Below are 13,872 nucleotides of genomic sequence, written 5' to 3' on the forward strand. Positions count from 1 at the left end.
GGCTGGGGGAGCAGCCTCAGGTCCCCTGGCCCAGCACAGGGGGTGGGGGGGGCACACCTTGAGGTCCCTCATCAAGCCCTGCCAAGCGGGGGGCGCAGCCTGAGGTCCCCTGGCCTGGCGCCGGGGCAGGGGGCATGACCTGAAGTCCTCTGTCAAGCCCCACCAGGTGGGGGGTGCAGCCTGAGGTCCCCTGCCCCGGCCCAGTGCCACGCAGCCTCAGGTCCCTGCTGATTGCTCGTTAAGGCTCATTACAGGAACTCGGTCTCCACTGTGGGTGTAGCCATCTTGTGTTACGGAAACCCTGCCTCCACTGCGGGTGCAGCCATCTTTGTGACAGCGTATGATGGTCAATTTGCATATCCCCTCTTTATTAGATAGGATAGAATTCTAGCATAGGAATTAGAAGTTACATTTTGTGACTCCCAGGCCTGACCTCTTTCTACTGCTCATATTTATTTTGCTTCCTTTCTTTCACAGAGTTAAGCACAGGTAGCCATTGCTTCCATAAGATCCTCTGCTCAAGATACATTCTCTATATCCCCAAACATTCTGTCACTGTTCCTCATTAGAGCTTGCATGAATTCTGTCACCTTCCGTCATCAGAGCTTACCTCTTCTTTGATGTTGTTCCTTCAGGATTCTGTTTTCATGTTTCCAAAGAGACTAAGAAGTCTTAAATGAACTTATTCCCACAATTCTGTTCAGGGTTCACTAATGAATGAGTTAAAAGTTTCCAGATAAAATTATTTTGCATAAAACCATAGAGACTCAATGCTAAATGGTGGGAATGTAAACATGATACATGGAAATTGATAGGGAAAGGTTTTTAGGTGAGTGTTTTGGTTATTTCTCAAATCATATCTAATGTAAATACTACACATGAGGCAAAAGTAGATTTACAGTTGTTTGTATGAAAAATAATACAATAATTAATAAATAATACTACAAAAATAAACTGTTTCCTGTACTCACAACTGTAGATTTACTTTTGCAACACTTTGGATAATGCCTGCTTGCTTTTAGACTCTCTGTGTCCAAATATTTTATAAACTCTCCCTGCCTGACAAGGACAAATAAATAAATAAATAGACTTTAAATATGCACCATTAAGAGAAATGGCTGATATGGTATTTCTATTTTGTTCCTTTTGGTGGAAAAATTTTTCATGTGGAAGAAAATCTTTAGAGAGAACACATTTTTCTTCTCCAGAACATGTAGGTGTTTTATTAAAGCTAATAAAATTTTTTTCTGTTTCCTTGACCTTACTTTGCCTGTCATTTCATGCTGAAGATTTTATTTTTATTCTGAGGTTGAGATAGCATTAATTTTCACCATGTAAATGACTAATATTGGAATGATTTTGCAATATCAAGAAGAAAAAAGAACTGAAGCAAAAAAGTTAGAATTAATTATTAGTATAAGGAATCAACTTACGTTCAGTGTTAAGTTATGCTACACCATTCTCTGATTAGTGCAGAGAAATCCATTAGCTTGCTGCTGCCTTGATTGCCACATTTGAAAGAAGCTAATAGCTAAGACCTTCGTATTTTCATGGAGATACTAGTGATCACAGAAACCAATGAGACAAAAACTCTTGGAATTCTATACCCTTCTCCAAATAGTCTGATGAATCCAACACTCAACTAAAGCACAAAAAATGTCCACAATTGTAAACTTAACATGCACACACAGAGAAATATTTGTGGAATACATATAAGCACTGAATTTTAAAATTACAAATAAAACAACTATTTCAAAATATTCTAAACATTATTGGTTTGAGCTTTATGTCAAACTAACATTTAATGTAGTTGATTTATTCATTTAACAAATACGTATTGAGCTACTTTTTGCAGTTCACTTTGATGAAAAAAAAGTGTAGAAAAACATGTACAGAAAAAGAGGTTAAGAAGAAGTGGTGTCTAATTTAAGTACCAGTTGTTTTTCTTCATAAATATTCTGTGTCAGAAAACATATATGTCCCTTCAAGACATATATCAGCGATGCCTATTTTGTTTAGTGACGCATTCCCAACACACAGCACAATGCCTAACATATCATCACTAATAAGCTCTCAATAAATATTTGCTGAATGGGTATGATAACAAATGCAATTTGAGAGCAAAGAAAAAAGGTATCTACTAATTTAAGAAGCATCTGGAGACACAGGATTGGAAAGGTTTCAAGTTTGAATGACTACAGTGCAGTTTCATCACATGGCACTAACATTCTGGGTGCTATTTTTTGCTTTAAGTGCTGAAAGCAGTAAATGTCTCTTGCTAGGCCCAATACCAAAGAGAAGAAGGGCTGCTGCAAAGAGAACGAGTCGTGCAAGAGTCTTAACTCCTGGTTGTGAACCCCTGGAAGTCAAGTAAGGGCTTTAGGGGCCCAGAGATGGCACCAACTTCTTCAAGGATGTGGCTGGGGAAAATCTTGTTTCTTGGTGCAGCCAACACCTGATTTTGTCCACTGAGAATGATTACATCAAAGAAGTATTTCTTTTTGGTGAGCCCTTTTTGGAAGCCATATATGCCATTGATATCTTGAAGATGGTGAACATTTCAATGCCAAGTACAACTTGGATTGGATGGGAAGTCTTGGTATTCTCTGCACAGATGGACAACCTGTGAAGTTGGCACTGCCTCAGCCTTTGCTGCTTCACTAAGGAAAGATGCTCCACATGTCAGGCTTTCTACATGGGTCTGTGTTGGTGTCAGCAACCCTTCCAACAATCCCCAAAGAGGTCTTTTAATGCTGTGAAAGTCTTCAGCTTCCTCAGAGCCAAGAACTCAAATCAGTGCCACTTCAGTAGATCTTTGTCAAGATACAAGAACACACACCACGAGGTTCTTGCCTATTAAAGAAGTTTGTTGGCAATCCCGAGGGGAAATTTAGAAATAATTTGGTTTGGTTAATTTTTTATTTAAAAAGATATTTTTATTGATTTCAAAGAGGAAGGGAGAAGGAAAGAGAGCTAGAAACATCAATGATGAGAATCATTGATCAGCTGCCTCCTGCATGTCCCTCATTGGGGATCGAGCCCACAACCCAGGCAGATGCCCTGACTGAGAATTGAACCATGACCTTCTGGTTCGTAGGTTGATGCTCAACCACTGAGCCATGCTGGCCAGCTGGTTAATTCTTTTAAAATGTTTAAGGGAAAAGAAAACCCATTTTAGAACAAATTCATAGTGAGTTCATTCCAGGACTAGTTTTTATTTTTTTCATGCCTGATATCTCAGATAAAGTAGATAAATCTTTTGATTGACATACTGAATTACCTATTAGACGTGCTGCTGAAAAAAACTTTGAGCTTGTTTTTGGTCAAGCTGCTTCTTCAAATGAGGTGGCCAGAGTCAAATAACAATATGAACTTTCCAATACCAGGGGTGAGGCTGACAAAGTTTGGAGAGTTTCTAGCTACAAAAATCTATAGAAGCCTAGCAAATGGCTTATGTCTTATAAAAGTTCCTTTTCATTTAGATAGCGTTAACATTGAAACACATTGCTGACATAGACAGCTTTGATGATATAGAGCAAAGAAAAAAGGTATCTACTAACAAAAATAAATCTCATTGACTTGAGGACAAAGGAATGATGTAATATAAATTTTGGTGTCTATTTATTTATTTTTGTTAATCCTCACCCGAGGGCATTTTTCCATTATTTTTTAGAGAAAGAGGAGGGGAGGGAGGAAGGGAGGAAAAGAGAGAAGGGGGGCATTGAGGTGAGATAACACATAGATTGGTTGCCTCATGCATGCACCCTGACTGGCTGGGGATCAAACCTGCAACCCAGAAACATGCCCTTGACCAGGAATCAAACCTGCCACCCTTTGGTGCAAGGGCCAATGCTCCAACCATTGAGAACACCAGCCAGGCCGAATTTTGTGTTTTTTGATGCCTGCCTACCCATATGAGATATTGTGAACTATAGGAGTTCTAACTCCATTTGCTATTCAAAACTGTGAATCAGGGTTTTAGCTTTATAGCCATTAAAATGAAACGTTGACAGTGATGAGATGTCAAATATAATATTTCAATTTTTTTATTCCAGAAAACGTGCACAACCCTCTCACAAGAGTGAGAAAGCCAGAGTAATCTGTAAATGCTGCTTTGGTGTTCTGTGTGTAGGAGATCAATTTTCAATGCAGTGAGATAAAGGGTAAACATATTTTTCTATGTGTATGTGTTTATGAGTATTGTTTCTACGTGGATGCCTGCAAATTGAATCAGATTCTCAGAGGGGTTTGTGATTCCAAAAAGAAAAGAGAAAAGAAAAAATTTAACAGAACAGTTAAGGTGGGGAATGAGCTTCTCAGGCAGCTTGCCTGGGTAGAGAGAGGAGGGGAGGGAGGGAGGGAAAGACAGAGGGGTGGGCGCATCGCTGTGAGACAGACACATAGATTGGTTGCCCCACACACGCACCCTGACAGGGACGGGGCTCCTCCGCACTCATTGCATGGAGTTCTGCAACAAAATTAGCTGCTATCGCCATTTCTCACTCCACTTTGCTGAGTGGTGCAGACCAGAGTTGGCTCTGTTACTCACATGACAGGAGATAAAGCCACACAGAAGATAACCCACGTGGCCGAGAGCATGGCTGAAAGTGAAGGCTGGAAAGCAGGAAAAGGAGATAGGAGTGGAAGAGCAGGAAGTCTTGTTTGTTTCCTGATGCTATTAAATCTAGTCCTGGACCTAAGGGGCAAAGGGCTTGGGAGGTGGATTAGAGTTTACTATGAAGTTCTTCTTGGAATAATATTATTATTTTTAGGAGCAATATATGAATACATAAGGGACACTGCTTTAAAATAGTTAATTCTTAGCCAGAGTAGGGCTTTCCATTAATTCACCATAAATAGTGAATTAGTTCAGAATTGTGATGCGGTCTCCAGTGTTTGAGAAAAGGGTGGCTGATAACAGAAGAAAGGAATCAGTTGCAGAGGCATGTATGCAAGTACAGTCTCCTGACAAGTTATTTCCAACCCTCTCTAGCTCTGACGAGGTGACACTATTATAGAATAACATGTGCAAACACTTTTATTCAAAGTGATATATCCCAGTGTGAGCTGTCATATAGTGTAGAGATTTATGCCCTTCTTTTCTTGCTGAGTGGATGATATGAAAATATTCTTAATACAATTTAAAGGAGTTCTTGAGCTTACCAAAGCAAAGGTCTATTCTTTTGCATATAAACTTTGTAACTCAATGGTCTTTTATAAGAGTGGGTATAGACTGGTTCTCAAATTTTTACATTATGAAATTTTCCATTTCCTGCTTAAAACCTCTAAAAAGAATAACTGACCAGAATGGGAGGGTTTTATGTGGTTGAATGGAAACTGTATTGTATCTTCTCCACTTACAAAGGTAGTGAAAACACCCCTGTCTATATTCAGCCTCAATGAATGTCTACGAATGTACATGCAAATACAATTCCTAGTCTGTGATGTTTGGGGCATTCTTAAATTCAACAGTGTAGTTGCAGTGGTGTTGGGGTAGTGGGGCATTCCTACCTTTAAAGTTGGCATGGACTGGGTACTCTCGGGCAATGTCCTAAACCCCCTTTTGGTTTAGAACAGAAAAGGTTTATATTTATATTTGAATTAAGATCAAGGAGAGGCTAGCTAGCACAAGGAAGAATATAACAGGCGAGACAATGGTGTGGTGTGGTGAGGCTGGGGCTAGTTAGAGGGTTTTATGGAATTTACCAACAGGATGAAATGTCTAATTATGTTACTTTTTTTCTTAAAATTTCTGATATCATGTTTGGATGTGCCTAAAAAAGTGTGAGATTTTAGTGCTTGCATGGGCTTTAAGAATAGACCTCCTCAAGCACTTTATGCTAGGCATCTCTTATTTCACAGCTGAAGCCCCTCTGGAGACTACCCAGCCTCAGGTTAGGTGACTAGTGCTTGAACTTGGACTGAATCACATGTGACTCAGGGCTCGTTTTCAATATACCATGTTTGCTTAAAGGAGAAAAAAAGAATACAAAGAGAAATACATTTTTCTTATCTTTCCTTAATGCAGAATGGCAAAATAATAATGTTTGTTTTATTCTTTTTTAATATAGCGAACAAGCATGTATTGCTAAGTGGAGATTATTTTCTTAGTTTGAGGTAAATAGTGATATTGGAAACTATTTGAAAGATAAAGGAAACAAAATGATTAACCAGTTTCAGGCTCTTGACCTGTCTTAGGTTGAACCAACATTGGACCTCCCCCCACCCCGCCCAGCTCAATGCAGAAAACACAATAGATATTAAATATATGTTTAATGAATGAATAAACTAAAACACTCATTTGAGAGCTGATATATGCCAGGCCTGCTAGCTATTATCTCATCCTCAAGATTTAATTCCTGTCCCATCTCTCTCTAGAAGCCTCTGAAATCCTTTAATAAAGTTTCTTCTTCCTTTACTATATCTATAGCCCATATTATTTGCTTGTGTTTCAAATCTAGCAATTCTTTACAACTATTTACTAACATGTCTATAAGCAACTACTACTATTTTGTATATTCTAAATTTCCTTAGACAATTCTAAAACTTATCAGCAAATTAATAATTTTTTGAGATTAAAATTTACCTACCTAAAGGTTCACTTAAAAAAAAAAACATTTACAGGTCTCAATTATAATCATCCAAATATTTAGATGGAACAATATAAATTACTGAGAATTTTACATGGTGTACCTAATACTTTACTGTTTAATGAAGATAACATTCTGTATTTCCCGATAGAAATACAGAAAACTAGGGGCCAAGCACAATAGTGAGAATGTGGGAAAAATTAGGAAGCATTAGAAGATGGCAACAATTATTTCTCACTTTCATAGTAGTGTTTTAGCAGATCTTATTCTAGTTGGTTCCAAAGGTTCATATTCAATTAAATGAAACTATCTTGAAACACAAAGGAAAAAACAGCCTCACATAGTCTGGAGGGCAGAAGCTATGGAGGAGGAAGGTGGCTTTTGTAGTTGATTTTCAAATATTTGAAAAAAAAATTATTTGGAAATGGGTTTCCATTTGATCATTGTGGCCCCACTGGGAACCGTTTGATCTAAGTTTCAAGGGGGTAGAAATCCACTTTGAATGAAGAAAGCAGTTTATCTAGTTAGCAAGTTAGATGTTGTTTCTTGAGGATAAGTGAGATCTTCATTTTGCACATATTTTAGCAGAAAGTCATTGACAATTTGTGGGGGGCAGAATAGGACAAAAGTAGATTTGTATGTCGTGAAGGAGATTAACTTAGTACATTCTTAATCTCCTATAATTCTAAGAAATTATGATTCTCTTCTTGACATCTAACTGACCTTTCATATGACTTTTTTGCTGCCATTTTGAATAGTAAGAAAGATCTGCAGTTTGTTTGGTTATTGTTGCAAATCCTAAATATTACCCAATAAATACAACTGATCTTTGTATTTCCATTTATTATGTAATTGGTATTGCTTGTAGCATCTGATTTTACAGGTCATAGACCAAAAAGAATGTATGAAAATACAAAGTTAATATTTTAAAGGATCATGTCATAATAGCAGCATGCCTGAGAAAACAATTCTGGGGATGTCTAACATTTATATTGGGTTGTAAAACTGAAGTATGGGCCAAGGATTAACAACCTTGAATTTTGTCCTTAAAACTAGCCTCAGAAAATCTACTTAATTACAAATACATTAAATACATTACTACTGAGTAGTGTCCCTCTGATGGATATGCTCACAGCTACCTTTTTCAGCAGTCTTGTAAATACCAACCCTTCATTTTGGTTCTAAAAATGAGTGGGCCCCTCCTTCCTAGTTGGGACATCAATTTTTACCTGCCAATACAGTTTGATGAGCTTGCTTATACACTGTTCACTTCCTCCAAAAAGCCAGAACATGTAGTCAGCAATCATGGCACTCCTAAGAACAAGGACAGATAAAAAACAACAACAAAAAACAAATTTATATGACAAAAGGAAAACCATACCAGGTAGTATATGTAAATACTGAGGAAAAAGATTTTGTAATATATAAGTAAGTCTTTTTTTTTTTTTTTGATGGCTACATTCAACTATAAGAGAAGCAACTAGCCATTTATATTTTCTATATATTTTTGATTATACAGTATAGGAATAGTATTTACAGATGATGAGAGAATGCTTTGTTTTGGTTGCCTCTTACTAAGCTCCAAAGCATTTATAGAGTAACACATTTTATGGAGTCTAAAATGCCTTTAAACCTAGCATAGCATTATAGCTAACTATTATATATTGGTATTTAAGCACATCTCCTGCTTTACCTGAGTTAAAGATCATTCACCTCTGATTAAATTACCCTCCTTAAAATTGAAAATAAAAAATTTCCAATTCTACAAACACTCCCCTCCCCGTAAACTTGTGTTTAATTGAATTGGTTTTAGTATCTAGTGTGTACAACCACTGCATTAGTCTTAGGAAGCTGAGGGGATATTAAAAAGTATTGTGCAATGGATATTAATTCATTGCTTAGCACCCTTTGGAAAAACAGTTTACTTTTATGACTGTTTCTCTGCTAGGCTTCTCTATTTCTTTTCTCCAGAGACTCCAAATCCAATTAAATGTGACTAGAAGTAATTCCAAATTGTCACGTTAGCCAATTAAACATATAATAATCCTGTGTACCTAATCACTAGAACCAAAAGTTTATTTATTTAAGTAGAGCTATCACTGTGTACCCCTGAATGTTTTTCTTATCTTTGCCTGCAGATACGTGTTGTTTCTTGACATCATTGTAAATTGAATTAGAAATTTTACTTCCCTAAGTGTGGGTTGTGTAAGACACAGCAGCTATAAACTTACTATGGTACTATGTTAAAAGAATTAAAATGTTTAGATTCTTGCGCAGAACAGAGAAAAATTGGGACTTTAAAAATTAACAATGGAAAATAATACCACCATTTGGCGGATTATTCAGCTCAATGTTTTTCTTTTCACACATGTGTTACTGAAAAGAAGCTGTCCATTGACATTTCAAAATAAATGATAATAATTTAAGAATAAGTAATCTTTTAAGAATCCTTTTATATTTTCAGAGCTCTAGTTTAATAAGATAAAGGGAGCTAGGAGGTTTTGATGTTGTATGAATATGTATGGGATAGCCAACAAGCTATAGAAATCACAGACAAGAAAGTGGTAAAAGTGAATTTCAAACATTTGCGTTGTGAGAGAAACACCTGGAAACATTTTCTTGCCATGACTACCTAAACAGGCAGCCTATTGGATATAGAGGTACCTGTCCCCTAATAGGAATACATTTAATAAATTCTGAATTGAGGAAATAAATGAAAATATCAATTAAAAAAATCAACCAATGGAAAATCTCACTCTCAAGGATAGCACACATTGTATAGATAGAAGCTTATGTGAGGACTGACTGCATTCTCATTCTTCCTTCCCTTGATTATTAAATATTGCTCAACTATCACTGTTTAACAGGACACCAGCCATTAGGTAAATGGGGGCGGGGGACAAACTTTACATATAAAAAATCAAAATCAGATAGTAAATATTTGTGGGCCATGTGTCTCCTAACAACTCAGCTTTGTCACGCGGAAGCAGCTATAAACAATGCATAAACAAATGACTGGGGCTGTGTTCCACTAAGACTTTATTTCCAAGAACATATGCAGGGCCAGATTTGGCATAGTTTGTCTAACTCTAAGGTAAACAAATTACTAGGTTGAGCAACTGGTGGCAAGCATTGGTATACCTGTCAGTCAATCGTCAGAAACCAACTTCTACACCTTCTGGGCCTCCTGAAATATTTCAGTCTACTGTTTTCTCTTCTGGGGCAATGTACACATTATACTAAAATGACTGTGCAGAGATCAGGAAAGAAACTTTATAATTTTGAAACATTAAAGAAAAATGTAAAAAAATTCTGGCTCATAGACCTAGTGTCTTGAGTTAGGTAAAAGCTAAATTGATAGTTTCTATTATGTGAATGATTGTCACCCTTACATTGGAATAATTGTGAGAGAAAAGGAGATAGATCAATACAGTGGGTTTCTGGAGATTGTCTGCATTTTTAAAGCTTCTGGCGCTTTGGTTTTGAGTTTACTAGTGTAAATTTAGAAATTTTAGTATTTTTATAATTATTTTCCCAAAGTTGCTTTTTTTCTGTAATGATGTGTTGTCAAATTGCTAAATTCTTAAGTATGATTTTATTACACCTGGGGGCTCAAGTCTTTTTCCAAAGGAACACATCTTCAAATTTATATTGAGACTGGGTAAAAAAGGTGAAGAGACTAAGAAGTACAGATTGGTAGTTAAAAATAGTCACGGGGGTGTAAAGTACAGCATAAGAAATATAGTCAGTAATATTCTAATAACTATACTAATATAGTAATATACAGTAATATTGCAATAACTATTCCAGGTGGATCCTAGAATATGGGGGGGGGGGCAACACTTAGTAAAGTATATGATTATCTAATCACTATGCTCTACACCTGAAATCAGTACAAAATGATATTGAATGTAAACTCTAATTGAAAAATAAAATTACATAAAAAAGAAATAAGTGAGGAATTAAGATTCATTAAAATTTGTTACCTGCCCTCAGTGAAGCACAATTATTTTAATAGTAAAAAGGTACAGAGGGCCTTGCTGGTGTGGCTCAGCGGTTGAGCATCAACCCAGAAACTGAGAGGTCATTGGTTCTGGTAAGGGAACATGCCCAGGCTGTGGGGCTCGATCCCCTGTGGGTGGTGTGCAGGAGGGAGCCAATCAATGATGTTTCTCTCTCATCGATATTTCTTTTTTAAAAAAATATATTTTATTGATTTTCTTACAGAGAGGAAGGGAGAGAGAGTTTGAAACATCGATGAGAGAGAAACATTGATCAGCTGCCTCCTGCATACCCCCTCCTGGGGATGTGCCTGCAACCAAGGTACATGCCCAGGAATCGAACCTGGGACCCTTGAGTCCGCAGGCCGACGTTCTATCCACTGAGCCAAACCAGTTAGGGCTCTCATCGATATTTCTATCTCTTTATCCTTCTCCCTTCTTCTTTCTCTAAAAATCAATAAAAAACATTAAAAAAAAAAGGTACGGAGGTTCCTCAAAAAATTAAGACTGGAGCTACCATATGAGCCAGCAACCCCTCTTCTGGGTAGCTACCTGAAACATTTGAAAACATTTATTTGCAAAGACATAGGCACCCCTATGCTCATTGCAGCATTATTCGTGGTGGCCAAGACATGGAAACCACCTAAGTGTCCTTCGATCGTTTTGGATAAAGAAGATGTGTTACATATATACAATGGAATACTACTCAGCTGTAAGAAAAGACTAAATACTGCCATACGCTATGGTCCTTGAGAATATACTAAGCCAAATAAGTCAGACAGAAAAAGTTAAAAATCCTATGATTTCACTTATATGTGGGGTATAAAACTGAAAGCAACAAATGAACAAACAAGATAAAAACTCTTCGATACAGAGAACAGTATGGTGGTTACCAGAAGGGAAGGGGGTGGGTGGGTAGGGGGAAGTAAAGGGTAAAGGGGATCAAATATTAGGTGACAGAAAATGATTTGACTTTGGGTGATGGGTACACAATGCAGCATGGAGATCATGTTTCATAGAAATGTACACTTGAAACTTATATAATCTTATTAGCCAACTAGTGGCCCATTGCAGGAAGATTCCTACAATAGGGCTTCCTGCTGGGGTCGCTGCCCTGCCTACTTTCCTCCCTTCTCCCCCCGGCCCCACCTGCTTTCTTCCCTGCTCCCCCGGCCCCGCCTGCTTCCCTTCCTTCGCCGCCGCCCCGCTTGCTTGCTTCTCTGCAGCTTCGCTCCCTTCAGCAGGCTTGGCTTCTTTCTACGCTGTCTTGAAATGCAAATTAACCACCATCTTGGTTGTGTTAATTTGCATACTCTCCCTGATTGGCTGGTGGGTGTGTAGCGGAGGTGCCACAATTTGCATATTACTCTTTTATTAGGTAGGATGTCACCTCAATAAATTTAATAAAAAGAAAAAAGGTACTAGAAACAAAATATGGCTACATGTGTGTGGAGATATTTTTCTTAAGTATCATGCATTTCTTTCAATACCTGACAGAGCTATGCTCATATGAGGAACACAATTTAGCTTGTAGTTGCTCCAACCCCATTTTCTTCCCAGTGGAATGGGAGTTATACCTTCACCACCACCTTCCTTTGTCAGGTTGCCTATCACCGCTCTGCCCTACAGCTTAGTCTTTATGAATCAGTATAAAAAGCAGTGGAAGAACATAAAAAGAGCACAAAAATAACATTGTACTCTGCAATATTTATGAGGGAAGAGACTTTTTTTTCAATTATGCTGAATTTATAATCACCTCAGAGCATCTACAAGGAATCAAGTACCTGTGGGATCTGAGTTCTGGCTGACTTATGAGTCGATGTAAACAGTGGCCTATCGTGCTCCCTACTTTCCTTCAGATATCTCTGTTTACTCTAGGCTGATATCCCAGATGCTAATCAATGTAATTCAGTGTTGCTTCTAAGTGTCTCCATTTCATTGTCATTATTCTATTCAACTTACTTTCATTAATCTACTGAATTTTGTAGCTGCACTGGAACTGCATGATCATATTAGCCAAACCTTTTAAATTGACAGTTGATGTTTTAATATCTGTCAGTTTTGAGCCTTTAATAAATGCTAAGCTCTTTGCATAGCAGAATGTGAACCCAACCCACCCACACTGCTGCACCAGACCTCATCCTACCATGCCTACCCATGGAAACTGCTCCAGCAACATTCTCTCTCTCTCTCTCTCTCTCTCTCTCTCTCATTTCTATTCTTTCTTTCAAATTTTCCTTGGATTCCCCACCCCCCCAGCACATAAAATGCTGTCCCTTTCACCTCCTTAAAACATTTCAAGACCTCTCTTCATCCACTTCCCTCCCTTAATCATTTCCTTCTCTACAAACGAACAAACAAACAAAAAAACCTCCTTAGAAAGCTGGGAGCAAATATCTATCTCTAATTTCTCTCTCCTGAACTCACTCCAGCAAGGTTTTCATTCTTGCCTCTTTACTGGAACTGCTCTTGTGAATGCTGCTAAGGGTCTCCATGCTGCTCAATGCAATGGTTCAATGCTCAGTCTTCATTTTTACATGCACCCTCAGGTGCAAGTGATGCCATTGCTTGTTCCTGCCTCCAGTTTTCCCCCCCACCCCCCGGTGACTGCTACAGCTCTGCTCTTTCTGGTTTCCCTCCTACCTCACTGGTTGCTCTTTTTAGTCTCCTGTGCTGGTATCTCATCTCCCTGGATTCCTGACTTTGGGGCAAGCAGGGCACAATGCTCACACCCCTTCGCTTTCTTTCTGTCCTCAATCCCTTAGTGATGCCACCAGTTTCACGGTTTTAAGTATCATTGGCAGGTTGACAACTCTTACATTTATACTCTGAGTTTAAACCTCTTCTTGGATCTCTAGACTCTTATAAAAGCTGCTTTCTTGACATCTCTACTTAGATATGTGAAAATAAAAAAACAGAGACCAGCCTTGAAAATCCCCTGGGCAGATAAACCAGGTTAGTCATACACACAAAGCTTCTAAACTCATTTTGCAAGACTAACTTGATGATGGGTGGTTTCTTGCTTATGCCTTTGGAAATCATAAGCAAAACTTCAACTGTTTTTCAGGTTGGTAAGGGGTAACCACTGACCAATTTACTATCATTTGAAAAATTCTAAGATTATAACCAATCACCGTGAAGGATAAACAGTCACTGCTTTCTCATTATATCGGCTGCTTTATAACAATAGACCCCTGAGCCTCATTCCATGTTTTAGTTTGACCGCTCCTGGTTTATAAACTATCTTTATGACTTGTGCACAATAAATTTTGCTAATTACT

At 37.9% G+C, this 13,872-nt stretch overlaps 1 protein-coding gene across 1 annotated transcript in view; it reads right to left on the bottom strand.

The window, feature by feature from the left end:
- SPATA16 (spermatogenesis associated 16) overlaps positions 1 to 13,872 on the bottom strand; it is a 232,619-nt gene that overhangs the window by 74,965 nt on the left and 143,782 nt on the right. The window contains exon 5 of the mRNA XM_054712997.1: positions 7,820 to 7,904. Coding sequence (XP_054568972.1) covers positions 7,820 to 7,904 — 85 coding nt within the window. The remainder of the gene's footprint in view (positions 1 to 7,819; positions 7,905 to 13,872) is intronic.

This window comes from Eptesicus fuscus, chromosome 3, assembly GCF_027574615.1.
Source record: "Eptesicus fuscus isolate TK198812 chromosome 3, DD_ASM_mEF_20220401, whole genome shotgun sequence".
Classification (NCBI taxonomy): Eukaryota; Metazoa; Chordata; class Mammalia; order Chiroptera; family Vespertilionidae; genus Eptesicus; species Eptesicus fuscus.